This window comes from Dermacentor albipictus, chromosome 1, assembly GCF_038994185.2.
Source record: "Dermacentor albipictus isolate Rhodes 1998 colony chromosome 1, USDA_Dalb.pri_finalv2, whole genome shotgun sequence".
Classification (NCBI taxonomy): Eukaryota; Metazoa; Arthropoda; class Arachnida; order Ixodida; family Ixodidae; genus Dermacentor; species Dermacentor albipictus.
The window spans coordinates 316,145,770-316,165,296 of NC_091821.1; the positions used below are offsets into that span (position 1 = coordinate 316,145,770).

The 19,527-nt window shown below is 42.3% G+C and overlaps 1 protein-coding gene across 2 annotated transcripts in view; it reads right to left on the bottom strand.

Moving 5' to 3' along the window:
* Positions 1 to 15,466, bottom strand: part of LOC135904322 (protein unc-13 homolog B-like) — a 405,600-nt gene extending 390,134 nt beyond the window's left edge. For both annotated transcript variants that reach the window (XM_065434988.2, XM_065434979.2), the window contains exons 1-4: positions 15,263 to 15,466; positions 9,336 to 9,365; positions 2,249 to 2,348; positions 329 to 446 (exon numbers count right to left, since the gene is read on the bottom strand). In XM_065434988.2, coding sequence (XP_065291060.1) covers positions 329 to 446; positions 2,249 to 2,348; positions 9,336 to 9,365; positions 15,263 to 15,284 — 270 coding nt within the window. In that variant the 5' untranslated portion in view covers positions 15,285 to 15,466. The remainder of the gene's footprint in view (positions 1 to 328; positions 447 to 2,248; positions 2,349 to 9,335; positions 9,366 to 15,262) is intronic.
* Positions 15,467 to 19,527: the final 4,061 nt, after the last annotated feature.

Sequence of the window (19,527 nt, forward strand, 5' to 3'; positions counted from 1 at the left end):
TTTGCAAAGAAAAAAATTTGCTTTTCTTTCACTCTTTTCTCCACTCCCACCTTGCGATTCGGTAGCTCTCACCTCTTCCCCCCCTCGAAAAGCTATCTCTAGGACTGCCACTTCCCAAAATTGATACTTTTCGACCAAAGATACTGTTTGCAACCAAATTGGCAGCAAGATCTCTGAGTCACTGGTGTGAATGAGCCTTTAATGTTTCTGATGACAGAAAAGTCTAAACACACAGTTCCTGCAATGTGCTATGTCTGAGAGTTCTTGTACACTCAGTGCCCATACACAGTTCTCACGCCCTGCATAACTCACTAACAGTGCGACTCACCTCAGTTGCATATTGGATGCCCATAAGCGGAAGCCACTGGCATCCAATCAGTTTGTCCCAAAGCATCCCCTTGTTCCAGACCTCAATCACCAAGCCGGTATCCATCCTGTTGGTCTCACTGAAATGACAAAGTGGCCCTCATGTAAAATGCAGGCTTCATTACAAAAACCAGCTGCCCCAACAACTAAGCACCCAGGCCTTCCTAATAATCATAAATGAGAAAATTCGCACATACCAAAGTTACATCTGAGCTGCACAGTATTACTGCAGAGGAGGGACTCAGAATATGCGTGACTACTTGATGTCCTTAGGAGGCACCAGTAAGCAAGCATGTTTTGATTATGGTCCCACTGGAATGGCATCACATCACTATGTTTGAGAATCAAACTCCATGATCTTGTGCTTAGTAGCACAACAATGTGTCCCTGTGGCGTGTTACCTTCCTAGTGCCTTTTCAACGTTGTTGTGGATATTGCAAGGAAATAGTGCAAATAAAATGTGTACTGAGGAAAGGACATGTCATACCAAGAGAATATGTTGTACCAATAAAGCCAAATTATTCCTATTCTTAAGTCGTTAAGCACGTAGCTTCGGAGCCAACATGAAAGATATTTAATGTCATGCAACAGGAGAGGAAACATGCTTGCTGATGCAATGATTTAATGCCACAATTGCTGTGAGTGCCTATGTTATGCCAGTGCCAGTGGGCTAGAAAGAAAAGCTGTTTACATGCCCTTCAGCACACACTTATCTTAAATTTTCATTGTTGTCAGGGAAGACAAAGCACAGAGCCACATTTGTTGCTATGTCACTTTGGGGTTCTGTTCTAAACATGTCACCATGTGTATGCTGAACTGCAATATGTGGGGCTGCTCAATGTGCACTGTGCCTTGTCACCTGCACAAAACTGCCATTCAAATCAGATATACCAACTCGTGTTGTTCAAAAGTACTGGAGCAGTAACACAACATGACCTTTTATCAGCACAAACAGCTGTGTTCTAAAACACAGGATCGCACCTTCAAATATGTGATAGGAACATTTTACCCCTCTCACAAAGAAATAATAGGTAAAAAAGGAACTCTAGCATATAAAACTTCTCACAGGGTCAAGAAAAACTGACTGAAAAGCTGCTCGATCGTGGTATGTCAGTAGCGTTCTGGTATGCATGTGCTCATTTTGGCAATTTACCTTTCTGTTTTAGAGGGCATTCTCCCTGTTCAAAAAGTATCTCAGGACACCAACTCTAGTGTGCTTCAGGTTGTTCAGAAGAGACTGGGCATTAACATTCTTCTGAGTCAACAATTGGCAGTTTCTTGGAAAAAAAGATGAGTACTGCAGGTCTTAATGAACTGCCAGACTGATTGTGGACTTCCCCAAGCACAATGCTTTTTCGAGGTCATTCATGCTGACCCCAGGGTCTTGGTTAACTTTTTGCTTCAATCACAGGCAGAATTATGCTGTTCATTTGCAATCTGTTCACTTTCTGTGCTTGGCTTGGCCAGCAGTGACACCTTCTTGTATTCCCTGTCGCATTCCCTAAAAGTCTTGGCAATATCGTAAATTTGCATTCCCTTGAAGCCAAACCATGCGATAATTTCTAGGGCATTTTCTTTGAATGAAGCCGTTCACGCACTGGAAACCACTTGTTGTATTCGTGGCTCAGCATCAAGTGAGTGCTTATGTGCTTACGGGTACATGATTCATCACCGAATGACATTGCAGCTCAAGGCTAATGTAGCTGGTTATCTTACCTGCATTGTTACAAGGCTGAATGTAAAAAAGCTTTGGATTATCTTGACAACCCTGTACAGGACATTTTCCAGTAGAGGCACTTGTTGTAGAAGCATTCGACTGTATAATCAAACAAAATTGCAGCCATACCTAGATAGGCAAAGCAGAAAGAGAGAAATGACTCACAATATGAAATCCTGCTCCCAGCTTGGGTTGCTGCCTTTCACTGCTACAGTGGTGGACTTGACATTTTGCAGCTTGAGGTTCACATAGCTGTTGAACTGCCCTGCATGATGACCGAGGAAAGCAGGTACAAATGAGCAATGAACAAGTTGTCAGGGTAATTCCTACAACCCAGCAAACCACAAATATCGATTGGATGTACCATAAAAGACCAAATATCCAAGACATTTAATGAAATAATGAAATGAAATGAAAATAATGAAATGTTCCACTAGTACATGGCAGTCAAGGGTCATCCAAAGGACGTCGAATGTCTTGTGATTTGGATATCTCTTACACATCCAAATCTTCCGCACATTAATTGTACATTGTGCAATGTGACTAGATGAATGCACCATGGCGCAGAAATACAAGCAAATTGTCTCTAATGTCTAACAATGAGATCCTGGGAGAGGAAAAATTGCACTATTGTCTGTTCTAGCACTGAACTGGGCATTTACTTTGCTGTTCCCCATCATGTACATGTTCGACATGCTGCGAGAGGGAGAATGTCTTCCTGAATTGCAAAATATTCATCTGTTGATCTTGAAAAGATTCAAGTTGAAGTATTAAAGCCTAGAATTTCAGTTATGACCGCATTTATTTATTGTAACACAGTTATCAGTAGCAATTTTGCATGACCTCTGCACATACTGCTGGACATTGCACTTCAAAAGCCAAAGCTTTCGGATTCTGTTACGTCATTTTTTTTTCTCATACACAAACGCTTTCTTTTTTAATTACATTTATTAGTAGACTGTTAAAAATATGTAATCTTTAACTTGCTGATATATTTGGACAGATTGTAAAGAAGAAAGATGCCTGAACTCGAAATACCTTTGGCTTCACATCGCCTCGGATATCAAATCAGCATGCACCTCGACGCAAGTGCAAGGTAATTTATCGTGCGCGAGCAGCATGAAGTGTGCTTCATTGATGTGTCTTTTCGACTTTTGTTTGGTTGACTGTGGCCCAAGTATGTATATACTAGGCAGAACTAGCTGTACAGTTGCATAATGAGATTTAGCGCTGTGCTTCTGACTGCTATTTGTGGTACAATTGTTTGCCTTGTGGTGCGCCTACAGAAATGTCCTTAGTGTAACATTTTGGTAGTTCACTTTCAGACATCACTTGGTTTTTGTATCACTTGGTTTCTAGTGCTCCTCTTCAAGCGTAAGAGATATTTCTCATTTGCAATGTTTATTTCATAGTCTCTAGCAGCATTATGCTTTTGGCACTTTCGTGGTGTGAGAAGTTGCCTAAGCAAGTAGCTTGTCAAGATGAACATTCTGCCTCAGGATTCTGCTTGTGTGGATTTTCTTTTAGTATGCATTTTTAAAGATAGCTAGAAAGTACTGGCTTTCTACCCTGAATCTCATGGCTCCAGAAGCAGCTGCTGGCACGCATGTCATACCCTTTTCGTCATTCCTTAGTATGCTATTATTACCTCCTACTAATCAGTTTTATTTTTTAAATATAACTGTGGCATTGTGATTGCTAGCCATTTTCTGAACATTGACATCCTTTTCTCTTTACTTTTGTTTTAGTCAAGTTGAATTCTCAAGAATTTTTTATTGACATTCAATTTTTTTTTTAAGATCCACCTTTAACCTGTCTGTGCACAGCTAGAACCTGCAATGAATGTTTTCACACATGTGCATGGCTGGGTGCCAATCAATCTTGCAATAAAGCTTTATCAATTGTATAAATAAAAAGTAATGTTGATATGGCATAGTAGGTCTCACTTGTGTGCTTTACCTAGTGCTTACTGAACTCACTTTTTTCATGTAGCCATAGCAGGATTCGTTAAAATTTATAAGGATCCAAACACATCTACGATTTTGTGAGCCCAGTTTTCACATTTTGATAAGCGCTAGGACTATATATAAAAGTTGACAGTCACTTTAGCATACACTAAAGAGGTGGAAAGCAGAAGCCTGGGCACTCACGAGAGATTAATTAAATTACTTGTCATTGTCATTCGAGTGCATTTCCTATTACTTGTTTTCTCCCACCAAAGGTTGGAAGTTCGAGTGCCTTAACTTTACCTTTATTACCTGTGCCTTTATTAAATTTGCCCTAATTAACATGTGCAGTAATTGGTTCACGTTGTCCTAATTAACACCATATGCTGTGGGTTTGACTCCCACCAAAGATTGAGGGTTGCAGTGTCTTAATTAACTACTTTAATTAAGTGTGCCGTAGTTAACTTTGCTGTAATTAACACAAAATGTCATGTGTTCGAATGACTTCACTAAATCTACACTAATTAACTTTGCCTTAATTAATACCAATGGTAGTGGGTTCGCCTCTCGACTTTCACCATGTTGATTGGAAACAAGCTTGGAGATATGGCCAGTTTGCCCATACCTCCATGTTGGGTCATGGGTACGAGTGCCTTAAATTTGCACCAACACCAAAGGCCGTGTGTTTGACTCCCACCAAAGGACAACGGTTCAACTCCTACCAAAGGTCGTATGTTCCACTCTCAACCTTCACAACATCAATTGGGATCATACTTGGAGATATGGCGGGTTTGCCCATATCTCCAAGTGGGTTTGACTCCCACCAAAGGATGTGGGTTAGAGTGCCCTATTAACTCTATGTTAATGAAGTGTGCCTTAATTCACTTCACCCTATTTAACACCAAAGGTCGAGGGTTCGAGGCCCTATTTTGGTGCCTTAACACCGGACAATGGATTTTTCTATCCATGAGCCATTTAATGATTTCGGCTTAATAAGAAAGATAGCTCATGAGTGTTGCAATTTATATTTTGACATATACATGTTAATAAAACATTTCAAACAAGGTCACCAGCTACTCGCTGAGAATGGTGGTAACTGTGGCATTAGTGTGCCTGAGCAGATGTACCACTGAGGGCACATGAAATGTGAAAAGCAGAGCGTGTGGCCAAAGCCTGTGGGGATGCGTGACTATCACGCGTCCCCTGAGATCTAGTTTTTCTGCATAGCTCGTCTCCTGCAGGGCGGCTTCGCCGCGTGGCCTGGCGCCCGCGGCGGTCGGAGTGGTTGAAGCGCCGTACGAGAGATGGCGCGTGTGTTACGCTGCTGACGCCGCCTACAGGCGGTGCTACTTGGGCGCGGGAAAGGAAGGCTCGCTTTCTTGGGTTCGAGATCGTCAAGCGGCGCGGACGTACCGCGCGGGCGCCGATCCATGCTTCTGCGAGACCGCCTCGCGTGGCCTGCCTTCGAACGCGCCACCGTTCGCGTGACCGTACGCGCGAACGACCAGGCGTTGGGACCCAGCATGGGGCGAACATATTCGCTCGCAATCTGGTCGCGGTGAGTCGGACTTCCTTGATTTGTCGCGCGCCCATCGGCATGTTTTGTGGATAGCAACTCGGCTAGCAGGCATTGATCCCTGAAAGGTGCAATAAATGCCCTTGTGATTGTTTGCACTACTGTGTCGTCGTTCCTTTGTCCCAAGAGCGGGTGTGAGAAACCCATATCTGGCTGCCCAACGTGGACCTCTTAGGGCATCGGACGATAGATTTAACAGTTTTGCTTCGTTCGAGACCTTTGTTTGAACCGAAGCGTAGGGCTAGCGTGGATTTTGATCGCTAGAGTTGGCGGCGTGCTTTCTTGAGCGAGGCGACAGTGGCTGAACTGCGTTTGAACATGTCAACATGCTAAACCTTTTCGCAAGTGTTTTTTTAATGACATTCGTCAGTACGAGAGCCACGTGGTCTGCATCCTGGGAGAGCGAGGCTTAGCGCCCGCGGAGCATTCGCGAGCCTGAAGCGAGTGAGTACGGAAGCCTCGTGGGTGGTCCGAATTTCTTCTGTAAATAGCTTCTTCTATCTCTTTGACTGATGAAGTCGCGGCTCTGGGAGCCGGGTGGCCGCGGGCCACGGGTGCCACTACGGGCTGACTGGTATTGCGGCCTGGCAACGGGCGCTCCCACACCGTCTGGGACGGTGGGCACCGTCAACTCGGATGCTGTGTGCACCGAGCAGAGTAGGACCACCTCACAGAGCTGACGGTGGAGTACTTTTACAAAACTTCAGTTGCATTTATTATGGTAGAGAAAGGTTTATTACTAGCGGAGAAAATGGAAAAAAAAAATTAACATTCGATTTTTCAGTGTAGTGACCCTTTTCCTTTGTTCAGCTTCACTGCAATATAGTTGTGTCCTGCACAGAAGCTTATTTGCCATGCAATTAAGCACACGAAGAGAGGAAAGGGGCACTGTAACGGGACCAAGAAAGTGTTCCCTACATGTGTGTATGCACCGCATGCAATCTAAGAACAAACACTGAGATGTCTAATAAGTGAAATCTAGACATCTAATCAGAATAAAGCAATTGGTATGGCACTATCTTTTGTTTACACTTTCTCTAGTCACTGCAATATCTACACTTTTAATTTGCGCATTGTTTTACGTTTGTATTCTTCTCATGAACTTCCTACATGCGCAAATGCAGCTGCATCATGCTTTCCTATTCATTAACCTCTTTGTATTCTTCACATTTAGTTAAGAGTTTGAACTAAATATTGGATTCATTCTTCCACAGATCGAGTAATTCAAATATACAGTAGTTATTATTCATATGAGTTTGCAGTCACTTCCCTGAAAAACATCTCTTGAATATTTGATTTGGATATATTTGTCCCAAATTACTATTCACTTCGAATTGTTTTAGAATTCAAAATGCAATATTCAAACATGCCTAGCATACAGGTTTATATACCACACCTAATTCCTTTTTATGTAATAAGAAAATACCAGAATTCTTTTTCTTTTTTTGATATTTTTGCAACCAGTAAGAACAAAATGCAGTGAGGCAGAATCTGATTCACAACCCCCTTCCAACTAACTAGTGCAAAAGGTAGAAAATAAACTATCAAACTTGTTTAACAAGTTGATCACAAGTTAACAGCTATACCATAACAGATAACAAGTTAACAAACTATAACAGACCCCCGGCGCATCACTTGTGTCATCCCCGTACATAAGAATAGTAGCTGATCACAAATTTATGACTACTGTGCAATATCGCTCACACGTATTTCCTGCGAATTACTTGAGCATATTTTGACAAAGTAGCTAAATAAATTTCTGAAGTGCGACAAAATTCTTAGAAGGAATCAGCATGGATTTAAGAGTGCCTTTTCTACCACCACTCTGCTGGTACTGACAATACATGAGTTTGCCAAAGTGCTTGACACTGGAGGACAGGTGGACGTAATTTTTTAGGCGATACCAAGATGTTCGATAAGGTTCCAGACAGTAAGTAAACTGTCATTAAAAATGTAACTAATAGGAGTCCCTGCATACATTGCTAACTGGCTGACATCATACCTGCATAATCATAAACAACATGTTGACATTGATGGCTACAGCTCTCGACTCCTAGATTTACAGATGGGTGTACCGCAAGGACTGGGACCCGTTATGTTTAACATTTACATCTACCCGCCATGGTGGCTTAGCGGCTATGGTGTTGCGCTGCTAAGCACGACGATGCGAGATCAAATCCCGGCCACAGTGACCATACTTTGATGGGAGATGAAATACAAGAATGCTCTTTTCCCTTGCACTGGGGGTGCATTAAAGATACTCTGGTCAAAATTAATCTGGAGTTCCCCACTACTGCAGGCCTTATGATCAAATTGTGGTTTTGGCATGCAAAATCCCAGAATTCAATTTAACATTTACCTCAATGATCTCATTCAATCTCTAGATTCATGTATATAGGCTAAGTTATTTGCAGATGACTGAGTGATTTATCAAAGTTGATTCCATAGAAGATCAGTCTATTTTAAACAGAAACCTCCAGCTTCTGGCAGTTTTGTGCAAAACATGGGACACTCTAATAAACTTCAAGAAAACTGCTTACTTATGCATCACTAATAAAATGAACAAATGGACATTTAACTATGGCATTCATGGAAAAGTTCTTAAACAAGTAGACGAGCATAAGTATTTAAGTGAAAAGGTAGACAAAACCTGGAGCAGTAGTCCGACCAAAGTAAATATAAAAGAAGACCTTACGTGTACTTAGGTATAGTATTTAAGTGTGAAATAAAATTTAGGTGTAACCTAAATTTATTTCTTTAATAACCTCACAACTAAAATTATCTAAGCATATACGGGACATGTGCTCAAATACTTGAAAAACGTTGGGGCCCCTGAAAAACAAATTACACCATTCCACCAGCACATTACATCTAAAGGCTTACCAATCTATTATACCTTCACTTGAATACGCCAGTGATTGGATCCACACACAGCAGTTAATATAAATCAAGTAGAAAAAGTGCAACGTCTAAGCACTCGCTTAATACATAATCATTTTAAACATTGAAATTATCTCTCTAAGTTGGCATTGGCAAAACTAGAGCACTTGTCAAAGCAAACAAAAGCTGCGAGGCAAGAATTTTTCACTCACTCTAGTTTTCAAAATTAGGCATTTGTCCAAAAGATTTCAGCTAGAGACACAACTAGGCTCTCCTGCCATAAAACCAGCCTGAGCAATAAGCCTGTATTTGCACAAACAAACGTGTACAAACCCCCATTTTTTTCTTAGAACAGTAGTGGATTGGAATTCCTGGCCACAAAATTCATCCCTTCTCAGTTCTGCCGTTTAGGTTGTTTTATGTCTATTTGCATGACATCATTCCGTTTTCTGTGTATCCTTTCCTGAAGTTGTTAACATTCTTGAATTTCTAGTTTTTTTTAAATGCTTGCTCCTGCAATCTTTTTATGCCCCTCCTGCCTTGACACCCAAGGTTTGCAGTACTGCATAAATAAATAAAATACCATAAAGCAATGTCACTGGACTACATGGCTGAGCTACACAGGCCCCTCATTTAAGGTAGTGACACATGCGCTGGTTTCAATGCACAAGACCTTTGCTGCTTCTCTGACCTCATGAAAGTGACGGAAAGGAAGGAATGAGAAAAGAAGCAAAGTGCCAAACCATAGCCTCCTATGGTCAAGCAAACAGCCAAGAAGCCACCAGTAACACCATAACCTTGAATTTCGTATCATTCACAAGAACAAAATACAGGAAGGTATCACACTTACCAGTCGTCCCTGTGAACCTGGCTCCCCTTACTGTAAACAAAGCAAGCAAGAAACAAAATACTTGGTTAATTGCATACACATAAGCTATTACAACAGCATGTATTACAGAGGGTGAAGAAAATTCAACATGGCAATGTAAATGTGAAGCTTTCCACAAGACTACATATAAAAATAGAAAGCACAGATGTCACTACACATGGCAAGAATGAAGCAGAGAGTGTACAGTGATAAAGGAGGCAAGTGGAAACACCACTTCCAATTATTCTTAACTATGGAGAAATTCTGTACTTTGCACTTTGTGATGAACTGCCAGTATGTGACACAAGTAGGTTTCTGCTCTTGGTAGTATCATTCATTAATTTTTACATACTGGCATTTGTATATGATTACTGAATCTACTTTTGTAGTATTTGTACTGTACGGGGTACAGGCCCCATAAAACCAAATCTTCATGCTCTTAGACTGTCTAGCCTAGGCATCTGCCACTGTTTATGCCAAATAAGAGTGATTGCAAAGCAACCCAACTAAGAAGCTCATTCACTGGCTGCCCCTGAATTGAGTGACACGATTGGTGAAATCGGGTTAGATCCCTAAGCAAGCACATTTTGCAAAGATATCATCAACATTCTAGATATCAAGAAGCACCCTTTATCACGTCATCATGAAATGGATAATGGGCAACACACAAAGTTGCAAGACAGTGTAGCTACAACGTAAATCTCAGCAGTCTACATCTAGCATCAAATAAATTTTTCTTCAACAAGTCAATCAGATTATGCATTGCACCAATAATCAGATTATGCATTACACATAATTCTGATAGAGACAGAATAAATTTTGGTTTCCTCTCTTGTTCCAAACGCTGTGATACAGTGAACAAAATCAATTTGTTCATGCCAGTGACAAACATCACTCGGCAACAGGTAAAGTACAAATGTTTTTGAAAAAATATTTATTCTGGTTTTTTTAGCAAGCTTCAACATAGAAGATGTCGTACATAATTTTGCTCACAAACAAGATGTTTATTGCTATGCACATTACTTGTTTGAATAGAGCATAATGGCATCATAAGTTTTTTATTCGTTTGAATCTATGTGCAAAAGTCGAAGCAAGCAAGGAAGGTCAGCCCTTATCACAAACCAATTATGCTTGAATTCTATTTCCGGCACCATCTAGTGCACATACCAGATACGCTGCATGCTGAAAGCAGGCACCAAGGTCAGGAAATCCTGTTTTTCACAATGTGGGTCAGCAACAGATTGAGGCTCAATCTACTTCTGTATTTCTCAAAGCTTTCCCATATTTCAAGGGCTAGTAGACCACACATATATTAAAAAGAAACATTTTTAATGCAACTGCTTCGGATATTTGAATCTGATCCACTGGCCATGTGATCTATTGTCATTAAGAAACAGTAGCCTCATCCCTGCCTTCAAAATACAAAGAAAATATGTATGTTAAAGCTAATTGAGTATATGAGCCTTGTCAAGTTATTTCAACTTGAGAATTATCTGGAGGATTTCGTTTACCTGAACTTGGGAACTATAAAAAAAAAAGCACAGCAGAAATTTTTCTTGCACATAGATATCACAAAAAAAAGAATTTATATAGTAGTGTCTTAAGTAAAAAAAAAAACATGCAATGCTGCTTGAACTTTCTCAATGTTCACCTAAGTAAAACCAAAAAGACAATTTGCTCATGCAGAGCTGTCTAAATGACCTTGCCACACAAATAAACAGAACACAAAAGCCTTTTCAACAAATGTTCTATCGGTAAAGTTTTGGTGCTGAAAGACAAATAGATGTTTATGAAATTCATTCACGAGACATTCTCATAATGGCCATTGAAATTTTGGTTCACGTTATAAATTGGTTATATTATTTGGTATTGTTGCTGCATGTGGCTCTGAATAATCAACAAGTTCAACAAATTATGCTCTGAAAAATTGCGAAGTGACGAATGGCCAGTGAGCTGTATTTGCATTCTTTCAAAATAATTTCTCCTTTAGATTAGATACAAATGAAACATCATAAAATTATTGGGATCAATACAACCCTGTTTCCACCCAACCTGTAAAATCTGGCCATTTTGCAATAAAATCACAGGCGTTGGCAGGTATGCTATATGTAGTGAAGCTGGTCAGTGCTCAAAGCATATCTACATGAAAGAAATCCCAAAAATAAAATCAGTTTCAAGACACTTGTCTCTAAACTTGTACCAAAATATACTAGTTGTCCACATATTTCTTGTCCAAAAATCCTTAATTTCTACATAATGGGGTCAAAATTACGTAGAACTCCAATGTATTTCATGGCGCATTTCGGAGACGCATATTAAAACTAGCCTGTCTAAAGATTCTTATTAAATGTACTCAACAATGGTTAAAAAACATTGCTAAAGTGAAGTTGAACTGCCACCATCATACCATAGGCAAGAAGTCATGTTAGCAAATAGCAGAGAATATACGAAGCGCTTTCTTCCTACTCCATGCTACTTGGGATGATTAATTTAGCCGTACAGATATCGTTGGACATCTTTCTTTCTGTCACTGGCTTCAAAAGGAAGCCTAAATGTATTTTTTTTTTCAAACTTTATGGCACATCATGATACCAATACGCAGCCAAAGGTAACATTTAAGTAATAACTTTGCACTTTTATATTCAAATACTCCTAGCATTTGCAATGACTGACCAAAAGGTCGTGATCTGTGAGAAGTTGCAGCTGTCATGGTCCCCTTTCAGAGTAGAAGTATAGGCGAACTCTGGCTACACCTGTGGTGGTAAGAAACTACAGGGGCTGCTGCTACAGCTTCTTTTCATACCTCCTTGAATGTACTAGCATTAAACACTGGCCAGCTTCAATATCATAACTGTAGCATGTGACCTAGTCTAATATATTAAATAAAGCATTAATAAGGAAATCCTATAAATTAGCAAATGTCATATTATGATATGGCATGCAATTAATGTCTGCTTTTTCAAGCAATTCCAGTTGAAGAGGCAGAAATGTGCTATCTACCACATGCAATTTTAAAAAAAATCTGCTTGAGATAATAGAAAAAGAAAGATAGTGTAACTGCAACCAATGTACTTTGCTTTTGTGCAAGCATTATGTAAAGGCACTATCTACACCTGCCATGACCAGCACATGAATGGCCTGCCCCTCATAGCCAATAGCTCCACAGAGTTTCATGTGGCTCAGGTAGAAATGTAGCCTGCATCTAACAGGTTGGTGGTAACGCAGTACAGTCATACATCTGCAACATCTCCCATCATGTTATCAACAAATAAAATGATTGTGTTGTAACATAGGCAATAACTTGTTTAACCAGAACCCAACTTGAATATAGCTTACACAAGTTGCACCTCAGCAAACCTCTGCGTGGATTTAACAAAAGCCCTTTTACTAGCAGGAGTCTGTTTCCTAAAGTGGGCACTTAGCTCATGCTTGAGCCTGCAGCAGTAATAATAAAAATATTCAGAAAATGACACTTTATTCTCTGCACATAACAAAAGCTTATGCTTGCCTGCCTTCACAACTTACGAGAGCAGCTTAAACAATGCCTGGCACTACCAATGTTGCCTTTAAGTGCTCTGAGAGTAGGCAGTGAATTTCCTAACCTCTAAGAGGAAACTCAAAGCATTATAAATTAAATTGCAGATGATATTGGTGCCTTTGGACTAAAAAACATGGCCACCACATTACATGAAAGAGGAAGAACACAGCAAGCTCAAAAATGAACGCGTGGTGATAATTTTAAGTTAAAATCCTATGAAGTGGTGTGAAAAGCAGACATAATTTGACCCAAGCTTTCTACTTCAAGAAAATAGTGCAGGAACATTCTGCATGCACACCTAATTTTGGGTCATGTACAGTAGTGTAATATGATAAAAACCATGTATCTAATACGGGTGTCACACAGCGCACTTTTGATCGCAATCAAGCCCGATCCGGATCGAATTTCTCGGTTGTGAACGGCTCCTTTGCACAAGTTGCACGAGGTAGCCAATTGCAGCCGTGGATTTCGATCCAGATCGGACTTATCGCGATCAAAAGTGGTCGCATGACGCAGGCATTAATTTGCACTTGACTTCATAAAAATGTGCGTTTAAAATGGGAGTCAATGAATTTGTATTGTTTAAGATGCAACGCTGATTGTAAGAAATTTAACTATAAGACATCCATAGTCTGTACAATATTCATGTCATTTCGCTTCCGTTATCACAAATTTGAAGCATGCCAGAAAGATATTGCAGCTATAAATGTAAATAAATAAATAACGTACGCACCAGAAGACTTGACCTTTCATTTGAAAGGCCAATGCTATTTGGGAAGCTTAATTTAGCTGTATAGATATCATTAGACGTCTTTCTTTCTGTCACTGGTTTGAGAAGGAAGCCTAAACCAAAACAGCAATCGTACTTGATGTATGATTGTAGTGCGCGACCGTAACAAGCGTAGCGTATATATGACACACTGCGCATCACGTAAAGTAAACGCGCGCCTCATCGTTATGCTTTGACATGGAGTGTCACGGGACGCGCTGGGCTGCAACAATGCAGTAGGTTTTTGCGCGCGGTTCTGAACGCGCGGCAGTTGGCGGTCGCGCGCCCCAGCTGCGGTAAGTTTAAGCTCGAACTGCGACAAGTGGCGGTCTCACGGCTGCTTGCGGTTTGCACAACGGAGATTCAAACAACCTCCCAAGAACTCCGCCACTGTGCGGGCGGGTCGTTGGAGCACCAAACGACCCAGCATGCTGCTGCCCCAAAATAGTTTCGGCTCAATATCAGCGAAGCACCGACCGGGCGCAAATTTCCTAGCACGTCGCTCCTCCGGCGCGGGGAGAACTAGCCGGGTGGTTTGCTTTCCCTCAAAACAACACGCACCTCACCAGCGCGGAATCGATTGCGAGCCGACGAACTCTGCATGCGCAACTGATTAAAACAGCGCTGCCACGTCTACGGTCATCAGAAATACTGCGCCGGGGCCATAATAGGCAAGTCAACGCCAACAGCACGTTCGCTACCGCTTGCCACTCCGCCTTTTGAGGTGAGAAATGTCGGTCGACGCGAGCCAGCATTGGACCGAGCGCTTCCGCGTGAACGAGACGAGTTCGGACAGTGTACACGGATCCCGGAAACAATTAAATGTGGAGCCGCTCTTTGCAATATAGTTCAACCGACTATTGGTGCGGTCGAAAACGCGTGCGGGCTACGTACACTCTCCGAAAGGCGAGCGAGAGCGTGACTGCCTTGAACGCAGGCAGCGCGCTCGCCGCACCTGTTTCCACAGCCGTACGTTCCCGTGTTTATCTCCCATCGCGCTGAAGATGCAGCATCAGGCAAGGACCCTACATCAGTTAGTGCTGTCCACTACAGAAAGCCGTTCCACACATACGAATTACGAGTGTTTGGTATTCCCACTGCCTGGAATATGTTTTGTAAAACAAAATATCTTTACCGATCGCGGCCCGATCCCAATGCACGCGAGCGTGCGTATTTCACTAGCGTTATAAGTTTATAAGTAAAACGAAAGACGTTTTTGACATCCAGTGTCACACACAAACCGCATACAGGAGGCGACCGTGAAAAAGAAATACGCGACACAATGAAGATGATCGTAGTGAATTTCGTAGCTCTCCACGTTCAGCGTGAGTTGAGGCTGCAGAAGGCGAAAAGCGTCGTTTCTCAACGTCAGTTTCGCCCAGCGCATCGGTTCTCTGCCACCACTCCCTAAACGTCCCGAAGGGGAAAGACGAAACCGGCTTCTAGCTGCCGGAGCCTCTCACGCTCGTATTTGTCAACACGATCTCGCGCAAGGAGTTTAGCGGGGTAGGACGCGCCTGAGAGGAGAACGGGCACAGCGCAACTCGCGCGGGTGTTGTTAGGCCTAGGGGGACAGCAAAACCCAAATCGAAACTAACTTACCAGTAACGCAGAGAAGCGACATGATGTGGTTTGGCTAATCATGGATGATGCCTTTGGGATTTGGAGGCTTCGACGCGGGTTGGAGGAGGGTCAGAGAGGGGAACGGCGCGCACAGCAGTGTACTTGCGAGCTTGCTTCGTGACACGAACTACATGGCCATCTATGCGTGGGCGACAAGGAGCAGTCAACTGTAGCCGCCACCATGCCGCCCATGCGCTGCGGTCGAGCATGACGTAACGTTGACGTCAATGGAGCGGCCGCTCTCACTTTCACAGCTGCGGGGGACGACGCGCGCGTGTCTCCTCGGAGCCGCGTGCGCGCGTCGCTGACTGCGGCCCCTACTGCAGAATAATTGCAAATTTATGTTATATCGTTCGCACCTCGCAGTTGTACCATGTAAATAACGTCATGTATTGATTCATTGCTGGAAAGAGATGCAGTCAGCTGCATTCCATGTGGTAACAAAGTGGCATATCTAAGCTATATGTGGAGGGACTTGACAAGTGTTTTACGCGACCTGAGCGGAAAATGACAGCTGTCGAAAAGTAAAAAAAAAACGAAAACAATATCATTTTGTAATGATGGAGTGAAACCACCCTGCGGAAAATTAGAGTGAATGTAATTCGGTCGTCCAGACAGGAAAAATACTTTCGGCATTGCTGATCCCTATGTCATTTTAATCCAACTCCGTTGTCCTACTAAATCTACATATCATGGTGCCGCTTAATGAGAGAAAGCCGACCAACATACAAACAAAAGAACACCTCCTAACTATTCTATTCTGCTCAAATTAGTGTACAACACAAATCGATCAATGCTTGGCAAACACATTGCACAAAATTGTCTCATGAATAAATAAATTGGTAGCATGAGTGTTAAGTGATTGGAGTCTGTATTTGTGCGCGCGCGTTATACGTCGTGTAGCGTGCTTTCTTCACAGCTTTAACAATGTTTGGGCGAGTAAATACAATCACACTTCTTTCTTCCTTACTTTTTTTTCCTTTCTTCCCCTTTATTTAACTCTATTCCACCTCTATACAAAAAAGAAGGAAGCAGAAGGAAGAAAAGAAAAACAGCAGTTTGCAGGCCTCCTTTCTAACCGCCAATATTGCTGTTCCGTTTTCTGTAGAAATTGGCTGGTCTGTGCCAAAGTACATCCGCGGATGACAAGCATTTGCACATGTGGAATTGATTACTCCGGCCTTGGAGCTTGTGTGTGTGTGTGTGTGTGTGTGTGTGTGTGTGTGTGTGTGTGTGTGTGTGTGTGTGTGTGTGTGCGTGTGCGTGTGCGTGTGCGTGTGCGTGTGTGTGTGTGTGTGTGTGTGTGTGTGTGTGTGTGTGTGTGTGTGTGCGTGCGTGCGTGCGTGTGTGCGTGCGTGCGTGCGTGCGTGCGTGCGTGTGTTTCTTTTTTTTTCATAAAGCGGCAATGTTATGACGCTAAACCGATGTTACATATCTGACCAACACGCATGTGTTGTCGGGAAACACGGGCGCGCTCTGTCGGTGTTCAAAGTGGATGTGCCACGCCATTGGAGCAGAAGATGTATTCTCCTTTCCTCCCGTAAACATGCACTGAGCTTTAGATCACATGCCATCGCTTTTGTATCGTGTCTTGCTTTCGAACTCGTGCTACTGGGGAAGGACAGCGTCTGTTGGCCGCGAACTCATCTGCGAGCCGTCTTGGAGGAAATTCCGACTACAGTATCGACTCGGCCGCGGATGCGTCACCGTCTGGACACGCTTTCCGGGCCACAATGAAGACGCCGGTTGCAAAACTGCGCGGTTATGCAAAGGCAAACTGAAAGTGGCTATAGAAGGCCATTCTTCGTGCTCGCTTGATATTTTCGTTTCACGACGAGCGAAATGTGCTCGCAATAAAGAAGCATGTGAAATTATTAGTTCCTCTTCATCACGTACGGGTGAGAGGATGAGAAAACGTCTAGAGTTCGTTGAAAGTGATATAAAAGCGCATAGAAGAGTCGCCTTTCTCCGACTTGGCAGTGTTTGTCGCCGCATGTGCAGAACGTTCACCGAGTTGCTGCTTGCTTAATTATTATCTTTCCTACCATAGCTTCCTACCATCAACACATCTGCACGATAAGGTCAACATCTGCTCATTTTCAGCGCGTTCCGCAGGCCAGCTGATAAGACTGCGATTGTACGCAGCCCGCTTCGCACTCAACGCATCTTTACATAAGCTTCGTGCAAATGAACAAACCTGACTCATCGTATACCTAAACAGCGTGTTCATGTGGTTACGGGTAAATGGTGACGTTTATTTTCTCTCTCCCACCAAAAGTCGTCAGTGTAGATACTCTTTCACGACAGAAAACCACAAGGCGATCTACACTGCGCAACTTTTCGTGCGTGCTAAGAATATAGGAGATGTTTGTTCATTGAACATATATTTGTATCACCCGTGGCACCATAGCAAGATTTCTTTCTTTCTTTTTACCTTGGATATGCATACAAATGGATACAAAATGTGCGACTAACTGCAAGGGCGTCAGCTAGCTAAGCAACATATTTCATGAATAAAGTTTCCTATTATTGAGTGTAAAACAAGCATAGCTAAATACCATAAAGCATCACGCTCATTGCCAACGTTGAGTACGACAGGCATACTAAACCTACGTATATTTTAACAAGTAGGGTCTTCGCCCATAACAGACTTGTCCTTACCTATAAAGAGAAGTTGCTAATAAGGAGATGAAGGGTTACCGACAAAGCGATGAAGTGAGCGTGAAAAGCAACTTCGTGTACATTGCGGTACCCCTCGCAGCCCTGAAAGAAAGAACTAATTCCGTTTGACGCGGGAAATAGTGAACCATCGCACCGTGCCCAAGACGGGTATGCGAACTACGGACGACGGATGATTCTATATACATTGACAAGCGGTTTAAACAAAAGCATACCAATCTAAAAAGCCCGTGCTAATTTCTTAATATTCTTGAATGTGCTCGAAGGAAGTTTTCAGTATTTATTATACTAACTTCTGCGCGCCTACATGCCATTTCTTTTCATTTTTACAACTTGGATTGCGCTTGCAACGTGCCATAAAAAAGGTGCAGGCCCTGCGAATCCCCTTGCCGGGTTTGTGTCTGTGCCATCATCAGTGCACTTTTTTTTTTTTGAGACAGTGATGTTGTGGCAACTAAATTCGCATAAATATTTATTATATCTCAATTACACGCTGAGGTAGGAGGCAGAGACGGTTTGACTCTCCGCGACCAGTAGATTACCACCGCTCTTCCAAAATCGCTTTCTGAACGGTGGTATCCCACCATCCGCCGTTCTTATAGGGAACAGATCGCCCATTGCACGTCAATAAATAAATAAATAAATAAATAAATAAATAAATAAATAAATAAATAAATAAATATATAAATAAATAAATAAATATGGCGAGCACACATGCTTTGCGCCATTCTTTGTTTGTGTCTCAGGTATACAGTGTGCTCTTATCAGGAATACCTTTTCAGATTGACGCACCCATCAATGCATTCACTAACTACATTGAGCAGTTGTAAATGAAGAATTCAGATATTCGGAAAATAGATCTCTGAACTGTACCGCTGAGGACAGTTTGTGCGAAAGTGCGAAGGGTTCTTCTTACATTCGTGTTCGTAACCAAGCAGGAGGTGCAGCTAATCCAACCGCTCCAACTGATCCCCTAGCTAGATCCGTCCGTCCGTCCGTCATGTGCCATTTTTCTCTTCTTTCCGTCAACCGCCCCTATACCAGTCTGCAGCCAGTTGACGGAAGCGCAGGATCAGAGCTTTAAATAAGCCGTGTGAAACCAGCGTTCCCCATTTCATGCGTACCAGTCCTGTGTAATCTTTAGTGGGCACATGTGAGTCAGGACGTTCTTAAGTGCGTCATTGAAAATGGAGCCTAATATTCACTTTTTTCACTTCAGACATCGTGAGGGCACAACGTATTTACAGACTTGCTGACGAAAAGGACACGAAAAAGACAGACAATAAAAACAACGCATGCTTCCCTATGACATTTACAAAGCTACAGTAGCATATCCCATCATTGAGCTTATATACACATACACAGGCCTGGTGTGATGATCTCCTCTCCGCCATATCTGCATAGAAATAAAATCTATCGACCATTCCTTTTAATTCTGCCGTCAATATTCATTCCGAAGAAAAATGATTCTCGAAGATATGCTCCATGAAGAAAGTGTTCTTGTTTTTACTCTCCATTGTAGCCACGGCTGTAGGGCTTCGCAAAAAAGAAAAAAATGTGCTTGA